The following is a 24,000-nucleotide window of genomic DNA, read 5'->3' as shown; positions in this document are numbered from 1 at the left end:
TGTGAGGAGATACCCACACACGAACGTGTTCTCCGCCCTTTCCACTATTACCAAGGGTCAGTGTCAGCGGGTGTAATTGCGGGGATATTGAAAGACGAAACGATATTTTTGCATAAGGGGAAACGAGGAAAGATAAGGGTACACATGTCACATCCATAAATGTCCGATTTCATTCAGTCGATCTCGATGCTTCGATGTGCCTTGCCGCTGAAGGGAATATTTTTGGGCGGAGTGTGACGGAAGAAAACTGACCAGAACATGTAAGTATATCTATCCCTGAATGTAAGCAATGATAATGACAAGTTGTTACTACAAGCTCCCCGCAGTCAAAACTTCTACGCCAGTCTCTGTGATACTGAAACATCGATGAGCAATGTTTCAGATAAGTTGGTGTCATATAACGCTTACAGTAAGGTTTCTTCAAATTGAGCACTACGTTTCCCATCCACTGTGGTAGCAGTCCAGTTGTCGGGCCAATGGTGTGTATCCCAATGGGAACCTAGATTGATCATCTTATTGCAACCGTACATGAGGTTCGGCTCCGGGGAGCAAATAGAGTGAGCATGAGGCAGCTTACCGGCTCTATTGTAAAGCACTAGATTCGATGAAGTTAGTAGCTAAAAAAAATTTGTCGCTAGCTGCCTTACCATTCCTGGTTTCATGGTACCAATTGCTTTATTCTTTGCGTAGTGTGGAATATTAGGCGCCGTGTGGAATAAGTCATTGATGCCGTGACCTGTGTACGTCCGTACGACAGCACATCCGTTAGCACGTGCAATCGGCTCGCTAGGACCAACGTAAGCGTGAGTTAAACGGTACCGAAGGGAAAAACTAACATAACTTTGCCGATGTCACGGAATAATGCACCCGGTTTGCATATCTTAATCGCCTCATCGAGACATTGTCGAGTGGTTTGAATCAATTTCTTAGAGTCTTCGTCTATCTCACCGACGGGGTATGTGGCATTCAAGTCGGCATGAAATCCTGACCTTCACCTTCAAACATGGGATAAGATAAAAACGCAATGTTTCCACCTACCATCGTAGTAGAGCGATATGTCTATTACAACATTAGAACATACCCAACAGAAAGAACAGCGGAACGCACCGAGATTGATGATGTCACCTTCTTGCAATTTCCTGCGATCAGGGATGCCATGACATATAATTTCATTGATGGAGCTGATGCAATATCAAGGACAAATCAGAAGACAAGCTTGAGACAATCTTACGTGCAGACGGATTTCGGGAAATTACGATAGTTCAAGGGTGACGGGTATGCGTTACGGTCGATCGTAGCTTGATGAACGACAGCATCTATCTCATCAGTAGTCACACCTGATCGTACCATTGCTGCTGCAATATCCAGCACTTCTCGGCCAAGCTTGAGAAAAATGAGTATGATGTCAGGTTCATCATAACCGAAGCCTTACCCTGCACGCAAACTTCATCTTCTCAATTTCCTCCGAGTTCAATAAACGTGGGGGTTGGCCCGCTCGCTTTAACTCTGTGGTCGGTACTCCTGTAGGTGGGAGTGGAAATTGGTTATTGTCATGTTCAAATTGCGTGTTACGTTGCTGAGAAGGCGCAAGATCCTACCATCTTCGTGTGTTGCGTAGTCAGGACGTGGAATATGTTCCGGAACTTCACGCTTTGGAGAGAGGGGGTATACGGGTCTTAGAGTACCCGTGAAATCGAAGTTCGCGAAAGGATGGTACGTGCCGTCTGTATCACATCAGCTGACTCGCGACTGGAAATATCTCTATCGACGGACCTTGTGATGGATTAGCTGCAGTAGCCGGGGAACGTACAAGATCGTGGATGATTTTGTGGGCTTTCTGGTAGATGCGGAGGGAATTAAAAGTACATGAGGTGCGAGCGGTGCCTGGGTTTACATCGTACTTACCCCTGTCAAAAGTGTGGCGTTTCAATGCTTCCACACAGATTGATATCGTGATCGACTCACAGTTGCCTTTGAAGCACTCCTGTCCGCAGAAAAAAGAACCACGGATACCCAGCCTCGACGAAGTTCAGTGCTAACAGCAGGATGCAACATGGTGTGTGACATACTTATTGCACGTGGGGCATTCGAGCCGTGATGGCGGGTTTCCATGTGGACAACTGGAGCTCTGACAGAGTACCGTGGCTGAAGTCATCTTCCTTGTCAGGTAGAACGATAGATACAATGAGATAAAATTTTGTAGTGATGACTGAGCGACCACAGCAAGTAACTTGAGATACACGTGACGCGGATTTCTCCGACGCGACGCGGGTTTGATGACGTTCCAACTTTTTTTTTTCATAGGTGACGCTAAGTTCTGTCATCCCACATATGTTATACAATTATGCCGTGATATGCTTGAATTAGCATATCACAAGGACATGACTGTCCAAAGCTCCGTCTGCCTCACGTTCCCAACGTGCATCTGATCTTGCCGTTGGTGCGACCCTTCAACGTGTTTTGAAGGCGCTAAACCTTCCAAGGGCTCTCCTATCACGTAGAGCCTGATTATGATGTCCGTCTATTCGCTAACGCTTTTTTTCAAGATCGGAATGACCTGACACTAACACTTGGCATAATTGGCGCAGCACCGTTCAGATCGGTGACCGTCACGAAACAGAAGGCTGGCGTACAAGTACAACATGCATAGCCTAGTCGTGTGTGTTCTATACTAGTAACCTGAGTCATTCCTGTCCCTTGCTGACAATATCACCTTGGCTGGGTCAAGGGGAGCACCACACTGGGTCTCATTTGACGAGCCTTTGTCAGTATGGGCGCGAAAGACGATCGAGGTGAGCATTCGCATTGTAACATTAGGCGGGCAGTGGTGATGCTAAGTATTCGATTGTAACGATATGATGGCGGGTATTAAATGTGATCGATGATAGGTGTGTATAAGATGATTCAGAATAAAGCGAATTAACAATATACGAGTGGTCTATGTGGAGATATAAAAATTATGCCGAGGACGCGTAAAGAGAGCATTATATCACAACAATGCGGCGAAGGGCACAAGCACAAATCAGGTAGCAAAGCGGATCACAAGTGGGGAAATGAAAGAATGGAGATAGCGCTCGAAAGAATGCATAAAGGCGCTTGCTGCACGTGAGCCTTGGCCCCCAGGGTAAGGGCTTTCGTGCCACTCCACGATCAACGGCGGCGAGGTTCAAAGTCAACTTTGAACGACGTCGTTCTGTCGTTGGCAGCCTTCCAGAGCTGCTTGAAATGGGCATGCCCAAAGATTTCAAGGAGGGCGGCCTGGTTATTGGTTATCCACTGCACTGACGGGAGGCCCCGGGTGGTAGTATAAGTACCCTGAGGTAGTTGCTCCTCGTACACAAGGGTCACAACGCCGGTGAGTAGGCATTGGATAAGATTCAGGATGTCGGTGATGGGTTGGACGATAAGTCGCTGAGTGGCAAAGATGTCACTATGGAACACCATTTGCCACTGAACGCGTCGCTCTGGAGAAAAGAAAGAGGATGCGTGTGTGGGGAGTTGAAGGCGTAACTTGGGGCTCAAAGGGAGCCCATTGGGGGAGCGCCATGGAGAAGGCGCTTCTACGGTGAAGAGCATACGAGTATCGACGGCAGCTTCGGCGTCCTGCCACCCGTGGTGCTGAATTAGTTGGGCTTTTAACGACGTCAACCACTTATGAGCACGAGCATAAGTAGTGCCTAAAGCTTCCGCTGTGGTTAACGGGATGCCTGTACGGCGAGCCCAGTTATCCATGTTGCGGACATCGCTGGAAAAATGAACTTGAGCAGTCGATGATGGTGGTGTCTGCATGTTGGGGGTACTGTTACTGGGTTGATTGAGTTCCGTGAGCCTCTGAAATAAATTTATAGGTAAAAGAAACGTACTTGTCCATTGTAAGACAAGTCAAATTGTTCGGGACAAAGAGAGGCCTGCCCTTTACCAGGAGCAATGATATGTATTGATAAAGAGAAAGTAAGGAAGATGCAGGGCAAGATATGTGACCTCGAGGAGGAAGATAGTGAACCTGGCTTTTGAGGGCACAAGGGTACTATAAATGCATGGCGTTACCGGCCTTTTGAAGGGTGCGCTGGCGGGCGTGGGTCCCGCCACTATAATTGGCCTTTCGTATCGATTGCGACCCGACATGTCCAGAGAACGAAACACGTTTTTTCGTCTCCAGCTAACTCCTTTTTATCTCCAAATTCAGCCTTAATTATTTTAATTCATCTATATTCTTTCCTAAAGTGAATAATTCAGTATGAAATTTATCACAGGGTCAGCACCAAATTACCTTCGATAGTAGTTGCACCTTTATTGCACGCCAATATTGTACTGATATATTGATTTACGAGAATGCAATCCCGTCCCTTCTAAAACACTTTCCCCGACGTGATGAGCAGAACGTTAACCATGTATTACAGGTCATGGATAGACTTGAAATGACAGCTACTTGCATAGCAACGGACACAAAGCTAGAAGGACAAAGACTACCCAAAGCTAGTGACAAAGAGTACTAAATGTGATGTCCAACATTCCCGCACTAGTCTGGCTAAATAGTTTCGCAAGCGCGGGAGCCAAGTCACATTGTCAAACACCAGGAGGCTGTCCACGGCAGGGTCAGATATCCCACCTGTCACGGTTCCGACTAGTTACGACCATATGTGTCCCCTTCAACTTGTGACAGGGTGATAATAACGCATTGCATGGATGTCAACTACTCAAGCTTGTTGTATCTATCTTTTAAATAAAACCTCTTAGACTTAATAGTCTGGGCAGTAGCTTTCAGTGCCCAAGTGATCTAAACATCTACAGTAATTCCTTGTACAAGCACCAAGTTTGTTTCACCGACATTATAGTCGCAAGCGCCCATACGCTTATGTTCCTGGTTTCACGTGATCTTGGAGTCATGCTATCATCATCTCTGTAAGGAACGAACAAGTTGAAGGAACATACCTCTCCCAGTACCTTCAAATTACTCCCTTTGTCATGCCGGGTCTTGCAACTACGGAGGCAAATACATCAGCCTCTGCATTCTCTATGGTTTCTTTCGATATCTGCGAAACTTACGCTTCATTCCTGAAGAATGAAGAGGTGCAACTTTCTTATATTATCTTTTTTTTGGTAATGCTCATAACAAAACCAGCTATCGCCTCCCCTGGCTGCAATTCTAGCCCTGAGCAAGTTGATCGAGACATCCGATGGTACTACGCCATGTTTCTTCCTACAGTGTCGCGTTGACCCAGAAGATACTAGCTGGGACCATGCTTGAGTTAGTAAAAGCTCTAAACGACGGTGCAGGAGCTTTGAAGGCCTCGACTTCCAATCCGATCAGTTTGAACGCTGGGTGCGAATTATTTATCGCGTTTGTCACATTGCTCCCGCATGACTCCGCAGTCAGTACAGCCCGCCTATCCTATCTTCCTTCTCAAACTGACAAGTACAAAAGAGCTTCTCTGATTTGAAACTAGAGCTTGTTAGACAAGGCCAAAAATATGCTGCTGAGGCTCTCACTTATCGCGATAAAATTGCCAGCCTTGCGCTGGGATTCATCAAAGATGACTCGGTGGTATGTTTTCCACGTGCTTCCTCGTTGTATGATCCCTCATGTCAACGGGAAGATCCTGACTCATTCCTATTCGAGAGTCGTGATGAAGACCCTGCTCCGTGCCCACGAGAGAAAGAGAATATCGGTCTACGTGACAGAAGCACGGCCTCGCGGCTTAGGGTTCGCTCTTATACTCTGTAACTTTGGTATCTCCAAAGAAGACTGATGTTCTTATTGAAAGCCTACGAACCTACGAAGAACTTACAGCCGCCGGTATACCCTGCACGGTGGTACTGGATTCGGCGGTATCATATGTCATGGACAAAGTAGACTTCGTTCTAGTGGGATCAGAAGCTGTCGTAGAAAGTGGCGGCCTGATCAATGCCGTTGGCAGTAACCAGATCGCAATCATCGCACAAGCCGCGAATATCCCTTTTTATGCCCTCGCTGAGAGGTAATTTCAGTATCACAATGCACTGCTCCGGAGCTCATATGATCCTGAAAAACAGTTACAAATTTCATCGTCTATTCCCGCTATCGCAGTATGACCTGCCAACGCACACATCCAATATTCTGTCTTTCCCGTTATCTTCGGGAGGCAATGTTACGTCCCCGCCGACCGCGGGCGGGATCAAATTCTTTCATGAAAAGTCCACTAATGCCGGTTGTATACGACAAATGACGCCAGAACAAATTGCATGCAACCCTGGAGTGGACTATACTAGGTGGGAGAATTAATGGTGCCATGACACGTTCTGATGGATGAACACCAGGCCGGACCTGATTACGCTGGTATTCTCCGATGTTGGCAGCTTGACTCCTGAAGGGGTCAGCCAATATGTTGTGGGGATGTTTGCAGGATAACAAAATTGTCCGTTTATCCCTCCAATCCCTCATCACCAAACTTCGCCTTCATCCGCCGATAGGCACGATAGAGTTTACAATTAGCCTTGATCACTTTCAAGATCAGTTGCAGATCACCATGCGTGTATGCGGAACTTCTCTGTGGTGCAAGGTTAATCAAGAGGAGGAGCGTCATATTCTTCTGGCGTTCAACCGCATTGGCGGCCGCCCTTGAGATGAAACATGCGTAATCCTGCGGGAGAGACCCAGCCAATACTTCGGGGCCATCAGTCTGATTCTGGATGATAAAGGTGAGTATTTTCGGGAATTATAATGTGACAGGTCGCGATATGAGCGCGAGACTGGGGCGAAATATTCGGGAGCAGCTGCCTAAATCTTCCAGAGGAGTTCCGAAGACTGCCCAAACCATTTTGAAAATTTATCAGGAGAATGGGGTAGAACGAAATCTCTCAGCCTATCAGCATCTTCCAATTGAATCGCGACTCAAAAATACAATAAATGATTTTAATGCTTCCCGGACGGTGATGTAAGATATTCGGGATGCCGTCCCGACAACGAGTGAGTGTACGCCTGATGCAGCTTGATGTGTTTGATCCTCGAACTCGGGCAGAAACACCTCTCCGTTAGATGAAGTTCGGCTGTCGCCGCTGTGGAGACTCATTTGGGTTTTTAGCTTTTTAGCAAACCCATTCGCTAGATAAACGGGACCAAATGTCTACTGGCTATCCTGATATGTATATTCCAGCCTAACCGGTGGAGCCAAATTTGTTGTTCCGAGGAGCATCAGATGGTTCCTCCGTGCCACACGTTGACGCTGCAACTAGCTGGCTACAGATCTGTTCAAACGGTCCGATGCGAAATCACTGATTCCCCGACGAGATCTGCGCCATCTATTCTCGAATTTTCGCTTGATTTGTCGTGGGGTTTATAAGAGGCAGGAATTTGGTCCAACAACCCCAAGTCCACTCTCCGTTCCCCAACTTCCTCCATGTGTCACTGGCGAAGGTCAGTCGATGCCTGACCTATGATCTGAGTCATTGCTTACTCTGGTCCCTGTCTTCTATCCAGAGTTCGTAATACATACAGCCATTGCGGTCATGTTTTCGACTTGGTGAGCATATTCGGTTCGATGCCTTTGCCGTGACTGACGCTATTCAGGCCGATGAAATGGTCAGCTACAGACCTAAACATTGAAAACATACTGCTCACACGCCTCTAGATCCGATGTGATGATCGCTATTGCAAATTTAGCTCATCTCATCCAAGTACTTGCGTGCCGCCTTCGTGCACGACAACATGCTGGCAATAGTGGGTACCTCGTGGTGCTTGTTTGCAAGGGTCGGAAAGCTGACTAGATCCTTTGATACGTCATAGTCGGCAGTTCCCCCAACAATTTAGTGAGGCTTGAGCGCTCTGGGGGCATGTCGTATCCAATGCTGACGACCATGTTGCAGACCGTCTCATCGATTCGTTTTGTCCGACCTGCACACAGGCAGGCAAAGGCAGATAAGGTCTGACATCGACATTCATAGGCTGTAGAAGCTGTACAGTAGATAGGTCCAAGGAGGTGTTGGGAGTATGTTATGTCGGTATCTGTGGGCGATGGCGATGAAGATGCATCGATGATCGGTGATTAGAATAGCGGTGCGGAAAGATCGATGGATATATGACATTTCCTTGCAATTTCCACTACATGTTTTTTTGACGGATCTTGATGATTGTTGTAGTGATTTATGAAGATATATTTTGTTGATCATCTTGACAGGCAAGTTGCGGTGGTGGATGGGAAGTCGGCCAAGGCGACCATGGAGCGACTTCTGCCAGTGTTGTAATTATTTGGTAACGGTTTGCTCATGTAGGCGGCGAGGACAAGGAGGATAATCGCCAGTGAGTAGTACCGCCAGTTGATGGGGATTAGTTAAAGTTCAGGAATTACAAGCTAAAGAGCAAACGGAATCAGAAAGCGTGCGACAGGCACGTCACAAGTACTTTGAACCCGCTTTTGACAAAGTCATAAATGCTTCTTAGTAATTCTACATGTCAAGCAAGCCAAGTGCAATTAGTGGCGAGGTAAGCGGAAATAACTAAAATTAATGGTGAAGCAATTGGGGGGGATTCGTTGATTTCCAAGTTACTATAGAGGAATGAATGACCAGGCCAATTATTGAAAGAAGGCACGAGGCACACCTCGCTGTGTACAGTGAGGGATGTGCATATCCGCGGCTGTAAACTTGGGGAAAGAACTCATCTGACTTGAGAATCTGCTTTGCTGTAATTCTGATTGTCCCCGAACGCGGGATTTGTTAACCTGTGTCACGGAGACGGAATAAAACTAATACAATACTACCAGGCTACCGAACTAAATTGTGAACAGAACAGTCTTTTTTTTACTTCTCGGGTGATCAGCATGCTTTCACCTACTTCACGCGAGATTTAAGAACAATGGCAAGTTTACACAGAGTCTCGACTTGGAGGCAGTGAACGAAACAGCGCTAGGGGGGCCCCATCTTAGAACTTGCACAGCTTTACGTGATCTTTAGGCAATCGAATCGTGGCGTTGTCGTTGAACCTTGCCAACTCACTTCTTTGCTTCCTTCCTGCCTCTCCTTTGGGGACAACATCATATCATGCAATCTCAGTGGGTATTTCCGATATCAGCTCTCCAGCTGACCCCGAGTGTTGTCACATCATCATACACCGTCGCGAAGGAGCTATATGATCGATCTAGGGGCGTCGAATTTTTGTTCCGTCTGGGTTCTTCCCTTGGACTGTTAGCCCTTTGTCAATTACTGCCTCTTGATCTTCTTTTCACGTCCATTTGATTCCGCAGGCCCACTTCTGCCATGTTCACAGCCGCGACCTGGTTTCACCGCTTTTTTATGAGACATTCCATGGAAGATTATCACAGACAGGTATTCTTATCTCACAATTTCTAGATAATGCGGACGACGTTCCTTCTAGGACGTGGCGGCTTCCTGTATATTCCTTGCAACAAAGACGGAGGAGTGCGGACGCAAGCTTCGCGACGTCGCAAGAGTGTGTCAGGCTAAGATTACAGGGAAAGATGTCTCCCTCATACACAGCGAAAGCCCAGCATGTAACATGTTTTTGTTGCTCCAACTGAGCTCATTTATCATCAGGAAGTCGATCAACTACAAAACGTTATTCTTCTCACGGAAGAAGTCCTCCTCGAGGCACTTTGCTTTGATTTCGTAGCCCCGAGCCCTCACGCCGAATTAATCGATCTTTTCGATGCCTACCAGGAAGACACTCGAGTTCACGATTACGCGTGGAGTATTGCTCATGATTCGTAAGTTAGTCGTCCCAAACTTACAGAGGCGAATCATTGTCTCAATTCATGTGCCAGTTATCGGACACCATTATGCATCTTATTCCCTCCTCGTATCATCGCATGTACTTGCTACGTTCTGGCGCAGCGAGCTGTTGATGGGCCTCATTCAGCGTCCCTGGATGCTCGAATCTCCGCATCTCCGCCTTCAGCATCCCTTCCGACACCTCCTTCTCATAAACCCGCTTCACCTGATGCTTCTCGCTTCGCAGTTGAATATTACGGGTTCACAGAAGATGACATAGCCAAGGTCTCAGGTAGGTCGATCGGAACTGGCTACCAATCATAACTGAGAAATTATGGTACGTCTCAGACGCCTTGAGCATACTGCTTGAATATTATTCAGCTCAAGACATGCAGAACGCGCCGCATGTGGCGCCTTTAACTATGGTTTGATGACCCACTGTAGTCTTGACCCTGCACGGTCTGAATAGGGTTCACAGATTTCCCCTCCCACAAGTTCCCTGCGCCCAACTCTTTATGAACCTTTCTCTCAGGTTCCACAGCTATTATCGCAATCGGCATCTTTCCCCCCCGCAGGCACCAGTAACAGAACGCCAATTTCATCATACGGGGGTAATACGCCCGCCAAGACACCATTGCACGTTGCTGAACAGCCGGAAAGAGCCATCCCAGAATCAGCAAAGAAAATAATAGGCCGCTTGGATCTTAGCTAGAATGATTACAGCTCCCTCACGGCCTCGCAAAAGAATTTCTGGCGTAACGTTGACGCGAAGTACCTTTGTGGGAGACATACTTATCGGGAATTCTAACTGATAGTGATTTACTGTTCATCTATTTTTGGGATGCGTTACATTGAATTACAATCACCAGATCTCTGAAAATCCTGTAGGTGCCTTGGTTGTTTTTAACTGATCGGGAGTACTAGAGAATAGTTATCGTCGTGGCTGGGCTGAGATGAAAACGAAGCACTCGGCGTAACCTTCTCAAACTGGAAGGGAAACAACAGATCGGTACACCTACAATAATAGTGAGCGCGCATGCGCAACCTGCTTCAATCAAATAGAATCGAATGACGCGGATCTAGTCATCTCCATCCCAGAGGGTAAATATCGACTTATCAGTGACGGCGAGATCGGAGACTGAGGCTGTGAGATGATGACTAGGATAAGCTGGTTCAATTCGAACTTCTGGGACCACCCAACCTCCAGGAAGCCCCATTGCTGAACAAAGCCAGAATAGCAGGAGTTGTAAAACAGATGGGTCGTGAGAGTCATGGCTATACACTGGGGAGACAAACGCTGCAGTCCACCCTGAATGCCGAGGCTCAGCGGAAAACACAAGTAGGCGACTAAATCCAGCTCACCGTTCGAGAATACTCCAAAGACCCAATGCGTGTAAGTGCTTACGACAAACCATGGGCAGCTTCTAGTGATACAGCAATCCCATAGCTGGTGGGTGGCGTGAGTACGTGATTCATTGGGATGAACGGCGGCGTCTCACCTTGTACCATAGCCTTTCATGGGCTGTAGTAGGATGCGCGTGCCACGGGCTTGAGGATGATCCGAAGAACTGCCGACATACGTTAGCAGCGAACGCTTCGAAATCGTTAGCCGTCCATACTGATTGACGTTTGCAAAATAGGTCAAGATCACGGCCAGAAAGGACCCAAGGGGGCTGAATGAAGATGCTCATGGCATTCCGACAATGCCGCTCATCGTCATGGTCCACTAGTTGGGACCATGTTATACATTTGAAGATGGTGTGATCCGGGTCATCTGCGTCAGAAGCAAAAGACCAAGCTTTTGTCTCAGGGTAGAGGAGATGCACGGCTCGTCGCACGGTTTCGAGCGGGAGAAGATCTATCCACGTGAACAATCTTCGAGTACAATTAGAACGGCAGAAAGTCAAGTTTATGATTATTACCGCTTGAGGCTATCAGCCCGGGCCAGACTGATAGACGGAACTTGATAGAAAGGTGGGCAAGGTACCGTGAAGCGTTCGCCCGTTTCTTTATCCTCGTCTTCTTCACCGAGCGACACGCACGGAACAAAATCCTCTGTCCCTAAAATCAATTTTTAGACCCGGAAAAGCCGTAGCATGAGAACTCGTACAGTCTTGACAATATTGGTTGAAAAGCGCGAGCCGAAGTGGATGGATTGCTCTTAGTTTCCTGTATCGGCGGGGAAGAGCATGTAAAGCGGCGTCAACGCTGGGCTGAGATGAGTTCCAATTAATGGACACGAGGCGCGCTTCCTGCATGTAGAATCTCAGATTATCAGGGGCTCTCCAAGCCATAAGCGTAAAGTTTTAACTGTGAACGAGTCACAGAACAAGTGATGAACAGGACGAGCGGGGAGTCGGCTCTTAAGTATCAAACTATACAGTTGATCTGGACCTTCCCATGTGCCCTATATAGATGTTCGATAGTCATTGTATGCGGCCAGAGTTGGATTAGACGAAAAGTACAAGGAATAGTCTGTGCAGACCAAGAACAACAACGTCAATTGTGACGAGTTTGGCATGATTATCTCACTAGTGGTGTTACCGTGGGACACGTGGTTGTTATTATGCCGGAGAACACGAAAAGCATGATTACATTATCGCAAAATATTGAACCTTCCAGTAATTAGTAAGTTAAATACGGGCTAGCGCCGTCAGCATTAAGGCAGCGGTTTTATGGTATATCTATGTTGTCAGGGACTAAACTGCAACCCACTATCGCATCCCGGAAACTCGGACCATTGGCATTACTTCATCTCTGATCTTTAAGACACAGTCGCCGCATTTTGAAGGGCTTATGCGAATAGGATTCTTGGTGGGCAGGGCCATTAACCGTATGCAAGATTGTGACTTGCATGCTTTGAGCAAGTCAATACATTGCAAATGGGAAACAGTCGAGAGGCACACCTATAAGATGGATATGTCTTGAACTGAAGAGACAATTTGGTCGCAGGCAGTCCTGGAACTTTGTCGACATGGCAATGAAGTGGCTACATTCGGTGTGGAATCGACCATCAATGATCTATGGAAAGAAGCAGGTCAATCCGGGGACCGGGTCAACATCAGAGCACCGACGAACATTGTGACACATCTCCGTCGCGGAATATTGAGGATGAGTAGGAGCTTGAGTAGGAGCTTTTTAGTAGTAGTCGCGGTAGATGATTGTGCTATTGAATTGACGTCTGGTCATTAGGTGCGAGCTTCTTATGTACAGAAAATTCGTACATCATCCTATGTCGCGTGGGGATCGCGTTCCTTCCTGCAGCAACATGCGTCGTGAAATCCAAGAGAATATCGAGAGGCCGCTAGGCAGCCTTTTTACCTTTCAAAGTGAGTGCGCAACCGCCGGCCGTAGGGTCGCCGAGCATTCCGATCACCCTTACACGCATTCTACTGCATTTACTCCAAATGGGCCCCAATTCACAGCAGCGATGTGGTCACGCCACATACCTAGTCCCAGGAGCCGGCAAGTTTCTATTGAACGGTACCGAACCGATTCGCAATGAAGTACGGAAGGCGTGCTAGTCGTGTCTCGATTCAGGATATCAGCACACGGCACGAGGGACCAATAGATTCTGGCTTAATCGTTCGTCGTGGCAGCCATGAGGTCGGAAGGGGCGGCCTCGTGTCCCGCGACGGCACTAGTCGGACAAGAATGCACCCCCGGAGAGTACTCCCCCTAGATGGGAAGAGCTGGAAAGGGCTGGTACTAGGAGGCTCGTCACTCGGACTATTAGATTGATTATACCTGTTCCCAGATTAGTTATGTATACTGATAGAGGAGCGGGCAAAACGAGGAGAATCTAGACCTAGGACACTAAGGGCGAGAAACGGCGAGAATTTGGTACTTCACAAATCGCCACGCACCGAACGTCGGCTTCGGCCTTTGTTTGATGAAAGAAGAATCATTATAATACCAAAAACAGGTTGGTAAGGTATGTAATTTTGCAGGTCAACGTCCCGCGGGGAAAGAATCCGCCAGAGAAATATATATGAAGACACCGGGGACACTGATCGCAAGGACAAGAGAATGCATTGTTGTCTTAGTATGCTCCACGACGACGTATAGTGCTAACAAGTTGCACTTTCTTCCGCACCTACACAAACCATGAGCACAACCCTGAGAGAGCATGGCCAAAAAAAAATGAATACCTCGTTGGCAAACATTCTTCTCCACCTTTCACTGCTTAAGCGTCTCCGCTTTACGCCCTTCTTTTCATGTCGTCTTTGCCGCGACACTTCCTGCATTACACGATTCCGTCTGAGACGCGTTTGTAACCTCCTAAATGCCTCACTCAAGTCTCCGTTCACAAATACTCTTCTACCTGGACGGGTCGAGATCAGCCGAGAACACGACCTAGAGTGCTAGAGAACCAACCCGTGTACGGATCAGCTGGAGGGTTGAAAGTTGCACTCCGACTCCGTTCAGCCCATAATTCATCTGGGGTTGGTGGGTTCTGTTTTTGAGCTGTTCCTGCTGTGCGGTCTATGGTATCCCAAATAGCCTGCGTCCAAACACGGTCCTGATTTTTGGTTCTATCGAGCATAGCGGGTGGGTGACGGACGTTGGAGAGCATTCGAGCCGGTAGCTTAGGTCTTTGAGAGAACACTCCTCTTGCAGTACTGCTCAGTACTGCAGATGTTACTCCTCGTAGCCAGGACATAGCCGCTGTAGAAGGGTCGGATCCAACGAAACGTTTGAAAGCTTGACGCTTTTCGGACTCTTTTCGCCATTGTCCATATTTGGCCAAAAACCTTAATGGTCGGCAATCGGACGATTTCCTGAACACAACGATGTCCGCAGAGGTTCTTACGGAGGAGTTTGAGGTCTATTCCTATTGTTGCAGAGCTTCACGTTATGCTCAATGCATGTTTAGGTACTTGAATCCATATACCCTACAGAGCTGTCCAGTTCGTCCTTACCGATCTTGACTACAATTCAGTTCACTAAGACCCTTACCAAGTTGTTTCGGACAGGGAGATCCAGATCGATGTCGAGCCTGATGAAACGATAGATAACGACCACCCCTGTAAGATTTGTCGTCAAACCTCACTATTACATAGTCCTGAAACCTTGTGGACAGTCAAACTACAGCTATCCGTCCATTACCCCGATGAATACCCTGACAGCCTGCCTCACCTGACGTTGGTAGCGATCGAGGGTGAACTCGAAGGCACTGAACATGAAGCACTACTAGACAGTCTTACGGAAGTTGTGGGTGATGTTTTATGATGTTATGACGGATCTCATGGTGATCGATAGGGCGAAGAGAATGTTGGCATGGCCATGACATTCACTCTTGTCTCTCATCTTAGAGAACAGATGACGTCCCTCGTTCGTAAAAGGGCAGATCAACTCATGGCTGAGGAAACAGAAAAAGAACGCCTGGCAATTGAGGTAAAGTCGAGCGTGTTATTTGGACAACAAGGAGTTCACATTACCAGGCGGAAGAAGCGAGGACTCGCGGAACCCCAGTTACAGTGGAGTCGTTTAAGGCATGGAAGATTAAATTTACCCGCGAGATGACGCAAAAGAAGACGAAAGACGAAGAAGAAAAGCTGCGCGCACTCTCGCCGAAAGAAAGGGAAGAATGGAAACGTGCAGCAACTCGACCTACTGGTAATTCGGAGTTCAGTGTATTTTGACGACATCCTTCTAATTTTTGATCAGGTCGTCAATTGTTTGAGAAGAACAAGAACTTGGAGCACGATGATGACAGTTTCGTGGAAGAAGGCGCCGTTTCTGTTGATATTAGCCAGTATGACAGGAGCCAGCTGCGCGCACATGAAGATGACGATGACGATGGCGATGGAGTGCATTTTAGCGATAGTGATTAGAATAAAATAAGAAATCTGACAGTATATCTGTTTCTTCAAATTACAACCCAGCCAGCAACCCGGCCTCTCCCTCTGTACCCATAATGATATCGCTTCCTTCTAGTTCTTTGCACCCCAGCCTATCGACGCCAACCTCTTTGATAAAGCCGCCCTCTTCATGCAATGGTCGCCAACGTGGAGGCGAACGAACAAAGTCTTCTCCTGTTGCACGCAGCCATTCAAACACCGGGCGCTTGATCCATCGCCTGATCTCTCCCCATACCTCGTCTGATTCAAACCATCCAAGATGCCCGCCGCAGGGTGTCAGGGCCATGATTGCCCACCCATTACCTTCCACATCCATTGGCACATCCTGAACCACAGGGTCATCTGCAGCGTTGATGGCTAGAAGTGGGATTTTTATCTTGTTAAGCACATTGTGGCTTGATGAATATTCATAATAATCATTTGCTGATGCGAAGGGCCAAGGAGGCGAGGAACCACCACCAATTCTCGTGAAGTGTTCGTCAAACATATCGATCGTGGGTTTAGTGAGGGCCATAGTCACAGCGGCAGCTTTAGCGACCTCATGATCGGATGTAAACGTGCTAACATGCCGCTTCAGAAGATTAACCAAATTCCGGCCCATGCCTTTCGAGTAAACATGACGTCCAATATACGTCGTCAAGAGCCTGGCCGGTGTCAGTAAACGGATCCGTAAGAAAGATGTTGGACATACTTGGAGGAATTCGCCGCTAAATTCCAGGGCTTCCTTGATAAATGAAATTGTCACTGTTCAAGCTTAAACCTGCGAAGCACGTACACATCCGAGAACACATGCTGATTTCAAACGGCTACGTTCACCTTCCTCTGCGACATACCGTGTCATAACGTTCGCTCCAAGAGAGAAAGATAGTCCCAATAAAGGTGCTTCTGGGTATCGATGAGATATGTAGAATAAAGCTTGACGAAGATCATCTGTATGGCCGGCGGAGTAGAGTTGTGGGCTCGTGACCGGGACGCCTGCGCCTGCGGGACAATCAACATCCATGACAATGTTTGTGGGTCCATTTAGAATGGGAACTGACATCCGCGGAAATTAACCACGACTGCACGATATCCGAGTCCGCCCTGGTGGACCGGCACGCACCCGGGAGAGAGAATAGCTCTCACGTACGATTCGTATGAACCTTGAGAAAGTTTGGATGATTAGATTCCAGCTGTTTATCATGTAGAAGTCTTCATACCTCCTGTGAGCCCATGCAGGACGACGATGATTGGAGTGTCAGGTGGCAAATGGCTGTCATCCGCCGGTGTGAAGTCCAAACCCCTAGTTGATGTGAAGCATATCATCGAAAACAGACGCCGGAAATGAACTTACAGGGTTCCGCCGTCGAGCAGGCGGAGCAGGGTCCTAACTTATTGTATTAGAGTCCATTGTCGAACGTCCGTATGAACATCATCACCGTTTATACACCACCTTATCTCTGGCTGAAAAATCTCCGAGGACGCAATAGAGAGTTTGCATATGGCCGCTGAGTTGGCATGAACAACCTGTAAACTCAATAATAATAATATTTTGGCGTACTTGGGCAACCACCATACGGGACGGAACTCCGAATAGAGTGATGGGCATCGTCGCTCCACAAAATCGCGTAGAAAAACGCTGGTTGTGTTCGAATGTTGTTCTTTTGTGACTATCAGAGTGGATTCTTTTGGATATCGTACTTCCGTGGTATAGCGTGCACTCCACCAGTTGAAAAATGAACTCATATTAGGCAGCATGAGAATGCGAGAATATAAGACGATGTGGTGGGAGCAGAGCGAGCGTCGCTCAATTGCAGGGTAAGGACAGACAAGAGCAAGACTAGACAAGATGGAAATCTGTGAGTAGTCGAGGCGATGAAACCGGAGCTAGTTGATTGTGAGAAGCCGGCGCCTTTACAACTCAAGTCCTCGTGCAGAGGGATCAACACGCGCGCTACTGTATGGACACAATATCTTTGCGATATCGATCATGATTTCCCAATAGCGTGAATGCAAGCTGAACCCAAACAAGATCTTTAGACGCTTCAGCCGTGTACTAGTAGTCGGATGGCAAGATAACTGATCTAGCTATATGCACCAGGCGAACATGATACTAGTGCGGGCGGGTCGCCAACTCAACAGATCCTCCTGTCGTGGATATCATTGGGGATCAGATGCCCATCTGGCGGCGAGTTGCAACGGAAGCATCGAAGAAGCTCGCAAAGCTTAAGCTTCGGACGAGTCACGCGCTCCGTCACACCCCTGGACGAGGCCCACACTATAAAGCTAACATCCCCGCCTTTCTTTCTATCATTTCGCGCCTATTCTCAACCGCCACGACACACCTTTCTCTTACTGCCAATAGGTAGCCTTGTACCAATATCATGTCGCTCTATAAGACAATGCGCTGTCGTGTACGTACCTCTCCCAAGTTCAATCTTGATCGATCTTCCGCTGACGCGTCGGACGCGTCCATCGGTTTGCCCGCTGTGTTCACAGTATTTTGATGAGCATGGTAAAGGTATAAAGCCATTCTGCAACCAAGGGAGTCGTTGTCGGTACGCGTCATGCCCTCCATCTCGACATGTACACGTCCTAACTTGGCGATCTGCAGGTTTATTCACCCATCTGATCTCCAATGGGATAAAGGCCGCGTCAACCCCGAAAAGTCTGCTTATAATGATACCAAATGCGAAAAATCCAAGACCAAACCGAAACACAAGCCAAAAGCGTCATCGACAAGTCCTTTACAACGAGGCCCTCGTTCATCGCCACTCGTGCCACAATCTGACTTGTTTAGGCGAAATCATGGGGAGCTCGATAGAGAGCGCGGTCGCGACCGCGAAGTAAAACCTATTCAGCGTGACCGCCGTGATAGGGACTTCGATTCATGGGAGCGTTATGTGCGTGAGCGCGATCGCTCCAGGGATGTCCGAAGGTCTTCCCGGGAGAGGGCTGACGAAGAGAGGGCATTACATTCTTCAAAGCGATCTAAGAGAATCGAGGGGGTCAGTATTCCATATCGGCTCTACGGACGACAAGATCTAATCTGACGGATATCAGCATGCAATCCGGTCCTCAGTTATGGAATCAGGTGACAATCCTGAGAGCGGCAGTCGCCACGGAAAAGACCGTCTAGATGCTTCTCAGATGACGCCAGGAAATCTGTCCTTTCAATCGAGAGACGACAAAAAAAGATCCATCGACGTCATCAACGAGTTCTCTAGTCGTCTTGCAAGGTAAGAGACCCCTTGTGATTGATCCATATGGGAAGACTAAAAAGCAACAGGCTGTGTAGTCAGCTGGTTCAAGATTCATGTCAGCTTGACAAGGAAGAAGACAAATTAAAGGCATTTACGGAGTTGTCTACCGAGCTTTCCAAAGCTGCACCGTCTACTGCGATGGCGGTGACTCCTGCTTTGGCAGCCGTTATAACAAGTCACGCGAAATCCAAAGAGCGCGTGGCAACGCGCGTTAGAGAACTAGATTCTCTGTGGGAGAGCCTGCTCTCAAATATCGTGACGACCATTGTAAAAACGACAGATATCAACTTGGAGCGCGCCATTGCATTGTTGCACACAGAAACGGATGTGGCTCTGCAGTCATATTTTCGATCTTACAGTCCGCTCTTGCTCAAACGGAAGGCACGGCACCAATCCTGGGGGGAGCTGGACGAGCTATTAGAGTTGAAAAATACTTCAGCCGACGACGATAGAGAGAATGGAGCAGCAGGTGCTGAACATGGGTCCAAGGCATGGTCGCGATCACCAGATTCAAAACGTCGTCGGGTGGAATCATCTACGCCAACAGCGGTTCCTGTAAAGGAGGAAAACGTTGACTATAAAGGTTTGCTGGAGGCAATGAAGTCGTCCTTGGCTATGCAGACGCGAACATTTGAACTGCTTGCCAAAGAAAAACAACTGGTGGGTGGCGTCATCGGTCTGGACAGGAAACGTTAATACAGGTGTAGCTGAAACAAAATCCTCAGGATAGCTCACGTGATGCAGATTATCGTGCAACATCGATCACATCCACCCGTCGAAATTCTTCTGCTGAACGACCGATCACCGCGATGCAGGTGGAGGCACTATCTTGACGAAAGCCCTCGGTCTAGACAAAGGACTCTCATAGTACGTGTAATTCAAGACGTCCATTTGCATCCTCTCGTATAGATCCGTAGATTGTAAGTCCAGCATGCAGCATCATTTCGTGATCCCGCCCGTAGCAACGTTTTAGTGGCGTGGCCCATGTACCCTGTATTATGTTTGCTGGACTTTGTGTTTGTCTTGTCCTGTATCCTTAGAAATCGAGAGCACCGTATCATGCAGGTTAGATGAGACACGCCTTTGAGTAGCTTTGTGTACAACCTTTGAAAGTGAAAGTGATGGTGAAAATGGTGAGGTTGCATAAGTCACGTGTGACGCGTACATGGACGTTTGTGTTGGTTGTGCATGTCGTGAACAGCCAACCGTTCGGCAGCTTTGGTCGATCGTCGATCATCACTCTGCTATATTCAAGGCCTTGAACGATTTTGTTGTTCCGCCGTACTGAATGTCTTACGGCTCTCCATTTAACGTCCATAGATATTGCAACAATCGTGGACAATTTGATGAATACCGACGACACCAACTCCCCTGCTTCCACCGACAGTGATGCTGTCAATTGCTCAACTGCGAGAGTCTACTTCGGTCCAGTGCAATCACCAGAGAAGAGACTCATCGCTAGCGAGGTCACGCGAAGACGTGGGCTGAGTATTGGCACCGTCGACTCTCTCCTTCGTCCATCGGGACTACCTGCTCTCCATGCCCTTCCATCGCCACAGGAAATCACGCGCGCACAGGACGAAAGTGTCGAACGAAGTGACGAAGATGCAGATGAGATCTCTGATGTGGCTGCTCATCTATCTCGTGAAGACACGCCTGAGAATGATACCTTGGGCCAGAACGGTGAGCTCTGTTCGTCTGCTCTTCGCAGCTACATTCCAAACATGGACTTTCAGAACCATCCTCCGTTCTTGCAAGTCGAATTATGCGGGCTTGCGATAATCCTTCCCCTCCTCCGCGGGCCCACCCCACCCTTTACTTTGGTCTTATGATGAGGGATGGACACACACCATTCCCAGATATATCTGCACCCCCTAGCCCGTTTCGCCCCATAAATTTGCGTGAGAGACTGAGCCAGTTCTCCCCGACAGAACGTGCTTTGTCACAAGAACCACCGCAGCATCAAGTTTCCTATAATCAGAATTCGCCTCCACAGGATTCTGCTGGTAACATTTCTCAGCCCGATCTCATCTCATTTGAATCTTGCTCCGCACTAGTCAAGACTGCGGAATCTTCTACAGAACGACGTCCCTGTGGTTCTCCAATTCAAACTTTATCGTCCAGCGTGGATGATCTCCTCTCGCAATCCCCAGAGCATCCTTCTGTCATACCTTGCCCTCGTGTAGACGGCGTAGAACGGTCTAATTCCTCGGATAGCCTAAATAAGCTTCCTCAGGGATGCCCACCGGCTGACATGGAATCTAGACCACCACGCTCCAGCTCTCCTTCGCCGTTAGTCGCCACCTCCAGCGCACCGGATGTCACTGAGGAACATGCAAGATTACCCGTGCGGCGATCAGCACGCCTTAGTGGGACTCCACGCCCCAACCAAACCACTCATACACAGCAACCTCCGGAAACGCCGAAACTCAAAGGAAAATCGAAGGCGGCAACAACCGCGCCCGAGGGGAACGTTCCCCTGATGCGGGATGAGCAAACTGTTGATCATGATCCATACCCTGATATTCAAGGATTGGTAGAAGATAAAGAGAGACGACGATCACGAAGACGGGCATTAAACGGGAAATATGACACCCCCAATTTCCAAAGGGAATTAGGGTCCCTTTCTCCTCAGTCCGCGGATGTTTTAACGCGTTTATTGCCGTCCGAGCGATCTACACCACTCCCAGAGGGACAGTATTCGCTACCACAACGTGAAATTTCTTTGGTATCTTTGGACCCTCCATTGTTGACACCACAGAGGCCAAAATCAGATTCTCAGCAACCAAATTATCCCCTGGCCACTGTACAGCGGCCATTGGTTGTCGCTCCAACACCTATTCGTCCGAATGGAAATCTACTCGGTTCTTCCTCTCATCTTAAGTTTTCCTTGACCGTCGACGATGCCTCTCGCACACCAGCGAGAAGGGTGCCCATTCAAGGTGCCTTCGTACAGGGCTCTGCATCCTCACAAAACACCATGCTATTGTCTGCGAAACGTGACGCATCGACACGGTTGGTGGGCATGCGTGGACCCGTCTTTTCGCGCCCTGCGTTGGACGACCCATCTCGTAGCCCCGCTAAGCGTATTCTAATCACAGATTTCAACAGTCCTGTGTGCTCTCCAACTCGACCAGCAGGTGCGAGGGCCCGAAGTGCCTCAGCGGAACCGAAACCCATTGTCTCTCAACCTCTCCGAAGTCATTCTGTAGATCCCTTACCCCGCGTCGCTGATAACAAAGGCAAAGAGCCTACCTTCCCTAATTTTTCTTCCAAGCCGAGATCTGGCGCCAGACTGCCGTTCCCTCTAGTGACTGGGCAGAAAACAGGGACAGATTTCCCGCAATCTATCCCTGAAGAGGCAGAAGGATGTGAGGCTGTCGAAGAAGATTCGATCGCTAATCAGGCCACGTCGTCGTCCAGTCCTGTGAAGTTTAGTTTGAAACAACCCTCTATTGGTAGTCGCATACCAAGAATTGGCGCCAAGCCTTATGCTAGACCACAACCAAAGAAACCGGTTTCATCTACAACTGCAAAGTTACCTGCCTTTGGTACTGGACCGGTAAGCCCTCCAGGCGGGCTTGTTGCTACATTGTACTGACATGAATTGTACTCATTAGCGTGTCCCACTTTTCAAATCAACTCCCGCTGGCAATGGCAGTAGCAGCTCCGAAGAGTCATCTGTCGCTCCACCTCCAAATCGAAAATTCGACGGGAAATCTGTAGCAGAGCCATCAGTGCTCTCGACCCTGAAGCGAAAGCGTGGCATAGAAGAGACTACTACATCTTCCCCCACTCATCCTGTGATGGTCCGCCAGATTGTGCCCGGAATGCTTGGTAGCAAGTATGCCCCCAAAGCAGCACCTGGTCTCCCACTAACGGCTCCCTCTATACCAGAGCCGAGTCCTCGGAAGCCGCCTGGTCCTATAAAGTTCCGCAAAGTCGAGCCCGGAGTCATATCAGCGCGTTATGCAGCGCCCACCAAACCGACTGCATCTGATTCTCCAGCCGCCGATGACCACAACAGCAGCCCGCAGATTTTGATCGTATCTGAGGCACCAGTCAGCCAATCATCTTCACCTCCTAATTCAACCTCCCTGTCTGCTCTACCAGAACCTGAACCTGCGAAGCCATTGCATGATGCTGTTGAGCCCAAAGAAACGGTGGAAGCATCTGCACAACAGCCACCAGCAAACCGAGGTCGGGGCCGTCGAACGTCTCGACGCAAGCCTGCAGCGCAGCATGCCAGCGACGTTTTTGGTTCGTCCACTTCAACGCAACCTCTCCAGCTTCGACGTTCACGGCGCTCTGAGGGCGAGGGCTTCATGGGGATGAGCGCAGTTGCCCTCCAAGCCCTCACCACTTCCAACACTACAAAGAACCAGGAAATTTTTGCAAAGCTGGAAAGGGAAGTAGTTCGCAAGGAGGGCACCAGGCCAGAGAGCCCTGCAATCAAGGTTCGGACGATATCGCAAAAACAGAGAGATATGAGGGATCGGCAAAGACTTGAACGAGCTGAGCGGAGGGCGAAGCGGGGTGAAGATGGGCCCGGATTGAGTGATTGTGAAGGTGCTAGCGAACTGGATGATCAATCCATCCTTGGATTTGATAAAGAACATGATGAAAATGATGGGATGGTCTGGACTAAGCATCGTAGGGGACCAGGAGAAGTGGAGGATTATGAGACGCCAGTTAGGCCTGATCGGCCGGTCAAACGTTTGCGGTTTGGGGAAGGCCCTCAGCAGGAAGGGGAAAGAGAAAGCAAACGGGTGAAGTGGCATCAGGGGTTATCCACGGAAATTTATTTGGATGAGGTTCATCCTCGACCTCACTCGTGGACTAAGGACTTTGTCGTAGAGAAAAGCTGCTTAGCCCCGACATCCAAGGCAAGTGGTTTGCGTGACTTTTGCACTACGTTCTTGCTCACCTTCCTCCAGAATCTTCGCTTAGACACTCTGGGCAACGTGGTGGATGTCGAGCAGCATCCACTCACTGACCTTCACCCAGAGAACATCGTGGTAAAGAAGTTTGTGTATGACAACGACGCTGAGGTGGTGGTGAAAGAGGTTATACCCCCAAAAATCACCAGATCGAAGAGTAAGAAATCGAAAAGTTAGCTAGGCTGCATTATTCTATTCACTCTCTAATGCGCATTTGTCGATGCTGTCGATGCTGTATCCTTATTGTCTCTG

The 24,000-nt window shown here is 48.5% G+C and overlaps 11 protein-coding genes across 11 annotated transcripts; 5 read left to right on the top strand and 6 right to left on the bottom strand.

Moving 5' to 3' along the window:
- Nucleotides 1-121: 121 nt before the first annotated feature.
- F5891DRAFT_1248983 (peptidase M24, structural domain-containing protein) lies at nucleotides 122-2,155 on the bottom strand (the record flags this gene model as incomplete). The annotated part of the gene is made up of 13 exons (XM_041369864.1): nucleotides 122-355; nucleotides 409-512; nucleotides 578-595; nucleotides 648-786; nucleotides 837-984; nucleotides 1,039-1,059; nucleotides 1,108-1,181; nucleotides 1,232-1,383; nucleotides 1,433-1,521; nucleotides 1,599-1,724; nucleotides 1,774-1,833; nucleotides 1,966-2,018; nucleotides 2,070-2,155. 13 exons carry the CDS (start codon nucleotides 2,153-2,155, stop codon nucleotides 310-312), a joined length of 1,116 nt encoding a protein of 371 aa, XP_041231259.1. The 3' UTR covers nucleotides 122-309.
- Nucleotides 2,156-3,150: 995 nt separating this feature from the next.
- On the bottom strand, nucleotides 3,151-3,789 carry F5891DRAFT_942759 (uncharacterized protein; the record flags this gene model as incomplete). Its single annotated transcript, XM_041374442.1, has 1 exon — nucleotides 3,151-3,789. The coding sequence occupies one exon, from the start codon at nucleotides 3,787-3,789 to the stop codon at nucleotides 3,151-3,153; it is 639 nt and encodes a 212-aa protein (XP_041231258.1).
- A 1,102-nt stretch (nucleotides 3,790-4,891) lies between these two features.
- On the top strand, nucleotides 4,892-6,443 carry F5891DRAFT_1005984 (uncharacterized protein). The gene is made up of 7 exons (XM_041360408.1): nucleotides 4,892-5,070; nucleotides 5,123-5,180; nucleotides 5,233-5,372; nucleotides 5,426-5,545; nucleotides 5,598-5,704; nucleotides 5,766-5,978; nucleotides 6,034-6,443. The coding sequence occupies exons 1-7, from the start codon at nucleotides 4,966-4,968 to the stop codon at nucleotides 6,260-6,262; spliced, it is 972 nt and encodes a 323-aa protein (XP_041231257.1). The 5' UTR covers nucleotides 4,892-4,965; the 3' UTR covers nucleotides 6,263-6,443.
- Nucleotides 6,444-9,015: 2,572 nt separating this feature from the next.
- Nucleotides 9,016-10,414, top strand: F5891DRAFT_1125739 (cyclin-like protein; the record flags this gene model as incomplete). The annotated part of the gene is made up of 7 exons (XM_041364001.1): nucleotides 9,016-9,158; nucleotides 9,219-9,300; nucleotides 9,350-9,481; nucleotides 9,529-9,698; nucleotides 9,756-9,994; nucleotides 10,051-10,127; nucleotides 10,181-10,414. 7 exons carry the CDS (start codon nucleotides 9,016-9,018, stop codon nucleotides 10,412-10,414), a joined length of 1,077 nt encoding a protein of 358 aa, XP_041231256.1.
- A 367-nt stretch (nucleotides 10,415-10,781) lies between these two features.
- F5891DRAFT_942488 (uncharacterized protein) lies at nucleotides 10,782-11,996 on the bottom strand (the record flags this gene model as incomplete). The annotated part of the gene is made up of 5 exons (XM_041374427.1): nucleotides 10,782-11,011; nucleotides 11,065-11,149; nucleotides 11,202-11,577; nucleotides 11,625-11,763; nucleotides 11,807-11,996. The coding sequence occupies 5 exons, from the start codon at nucleotides 11,994-11,996 to the stop codon at nucleotides 10,782-10,784; spliced, it is 1,020 nt and encodes a 339-aa protein (XP_041231255.1).
- A 420-nt stretch (nucleotides 11,997-12,416) lies between these two features.
- On the bottom strand, nucleotides 12,417-12,723 carry F5891DRAFT_942697 (uncharacterized protein; the record flags this gene model as incomplete). The annotated part of the gene is made up of 2 exons (XM_041374438.1): nucleotides 12,417-12,559; nucleotides 12,609-12,723. Coding segments are annotated over 2 exons (258 nt in total), but the record flags the coding sequence as incomplete, so codon positions are not given.
- Nucleotides 12,724-13,537: 814 nt separating this feature from the next.
- F5891DRAFT_622008 (uncharacterized protein) lies at nucleotides 13,538-14,502 on the bottom strand. The gene is made up of 4 exons (XM_041372501.1): nucleotides 14,267-14,502; nucleotides 14,080-14,206; nucleotides 13,854-14,026; nucleotides 13,538-13,798 (listed from the first exon to the last, which is right to left on the bottom strand). The coding sequence occupies exons 1-4, from the start codon at nucleotides 14,363-14,365 to the stop codon at nucleotides 13,745-13,747; spliced, it is 453 nt and encodes a 150-aa protein (XP_041231253.1). The 5' UTR covers nucleotides 14,366-14,502; the 3' UTR covers nucleotides 13,538-13,744.
- On the top strand, nucleotides 14,435-15,559 carry F5891DRAFT_621972 (RWD-domain-containing protein). The gene is made up of 7 exons (XM_041372500.1): nucleotides 14,435-14,528; nucleotides 14,579-14,612; nucleotides 14,666-14,731; nucleotides 14,786-14,916; nucleotides 14,965-15,099; nucleotides 15,147-15,321; nucleotides 15,373-15,559. The coding sequence occupies exons 1-7, from the start codon at nucleotides 14,496-14,498 to the stop codon at nucleotides 15,537-15,539; spliced, it is 741 nt and encodes a 246-aa protein (XP_041231252.1). The 5' UTR covers nucleotides 14,435-14,495; the 3' UTR covers nucleotides 15,540-15,559.
- Nucleotides 15,560-15,579: 20 nt separating this feature from the next.
- On the bottom strand, nucleotides 15,580-17,291 carry F5891DRAFT_1182730 (AB-hydrolase YheT; the record flags this gene model as incomplete). Its single annotated transcript, XM_041366206.1, has 8 exons — nucleotides 15,580-16,210; nucleotides 16,258-16,286; nucleotides 16,342-16,547; nucleotides 16,607-16,708; nucleotides 16,766-16,848; nucleotides 16,900-16,932; nucleotides 16,985-17,053; nucleotides 17,107-17,291. The coding sequence occupies 8 exons, from the start codon at nucleotides 17,289-17,291 to the stop codon at nucleotides 15,580-15,582; spliced, it is 1,338 nt and encodes a 445-aa protein (XP_041231251.1).
- A 1,085-nt stretch (nucleotides 17,292-18,376) lies between these two features.
- On the top strand, nucleotides 18,377-19,578 carry F5891DRAFT_622042 (uncharacterized protein). Its single transcript, XM_041372502.1, has 3 exons — nucleotides 18,377-18,784; nucleotides 18,835-19,468; nucleotides 19,539-19,578. Exons 1-3 carry the CDS (start codon nucleotides 18,630-18,632, stop codon nucleotides 19,545-19,547), a joined length of 798 nt encoding a protein of 265 aa, XP_041231250.1. The 5' UTR covers nucleotides 18,377-18,629; the 3' UTR covers nucleotides 19,548-19,578.
- A 405-nt stretch (nucleotides 19,579-19,983) lies between these two features.
- On the top strand, nucleotides 19,984-23,990 carry F5891DRAFT_1005901 (uncharacterized protein). The gene is made up of 4 exons (XM_041360407.1): nucleotides 19,984-20,491; nucleotides 20,545-22,370; nucleotides 22,429-23,694; nucleotides 23,746-23,990. Exons 1-4 carry the CDS (start codon nucleotides 20,155-20,157, stop codon nucleotides 23,923-23,925), a joined length of 3,609 nt encoding a protein of 1,202 aa, XP_041231249.1. The 5' UTR covers nucleotides 19,984-20,154; the 3' UTR covers nucleotides 23,926-23,990.
- Nucleotides 23,991-24,000: the final 10 nt, after the last annotated feature.

The sequence above is a fragment of the Suillus fuscotomentosus genome (assembly GCF_016647785.1).
Source record: "Suillus fuscotomentosus strain FC203 chromosome Unknown F5891scaffold_6, whole genome shotgun sequence".
In the NCBI taxonomy this organism is placed as follows: Eukaryota; Fungi; Basidiomycota; class Agaricomycetes; order Boletales; family Suillaceae; genus Suillus; species Suillus fuscotomentosus.
Note: the sequence above shows the minus strand (reverse complement) of the source record. Positions and strands in the feature narration are given on the sequence as shown.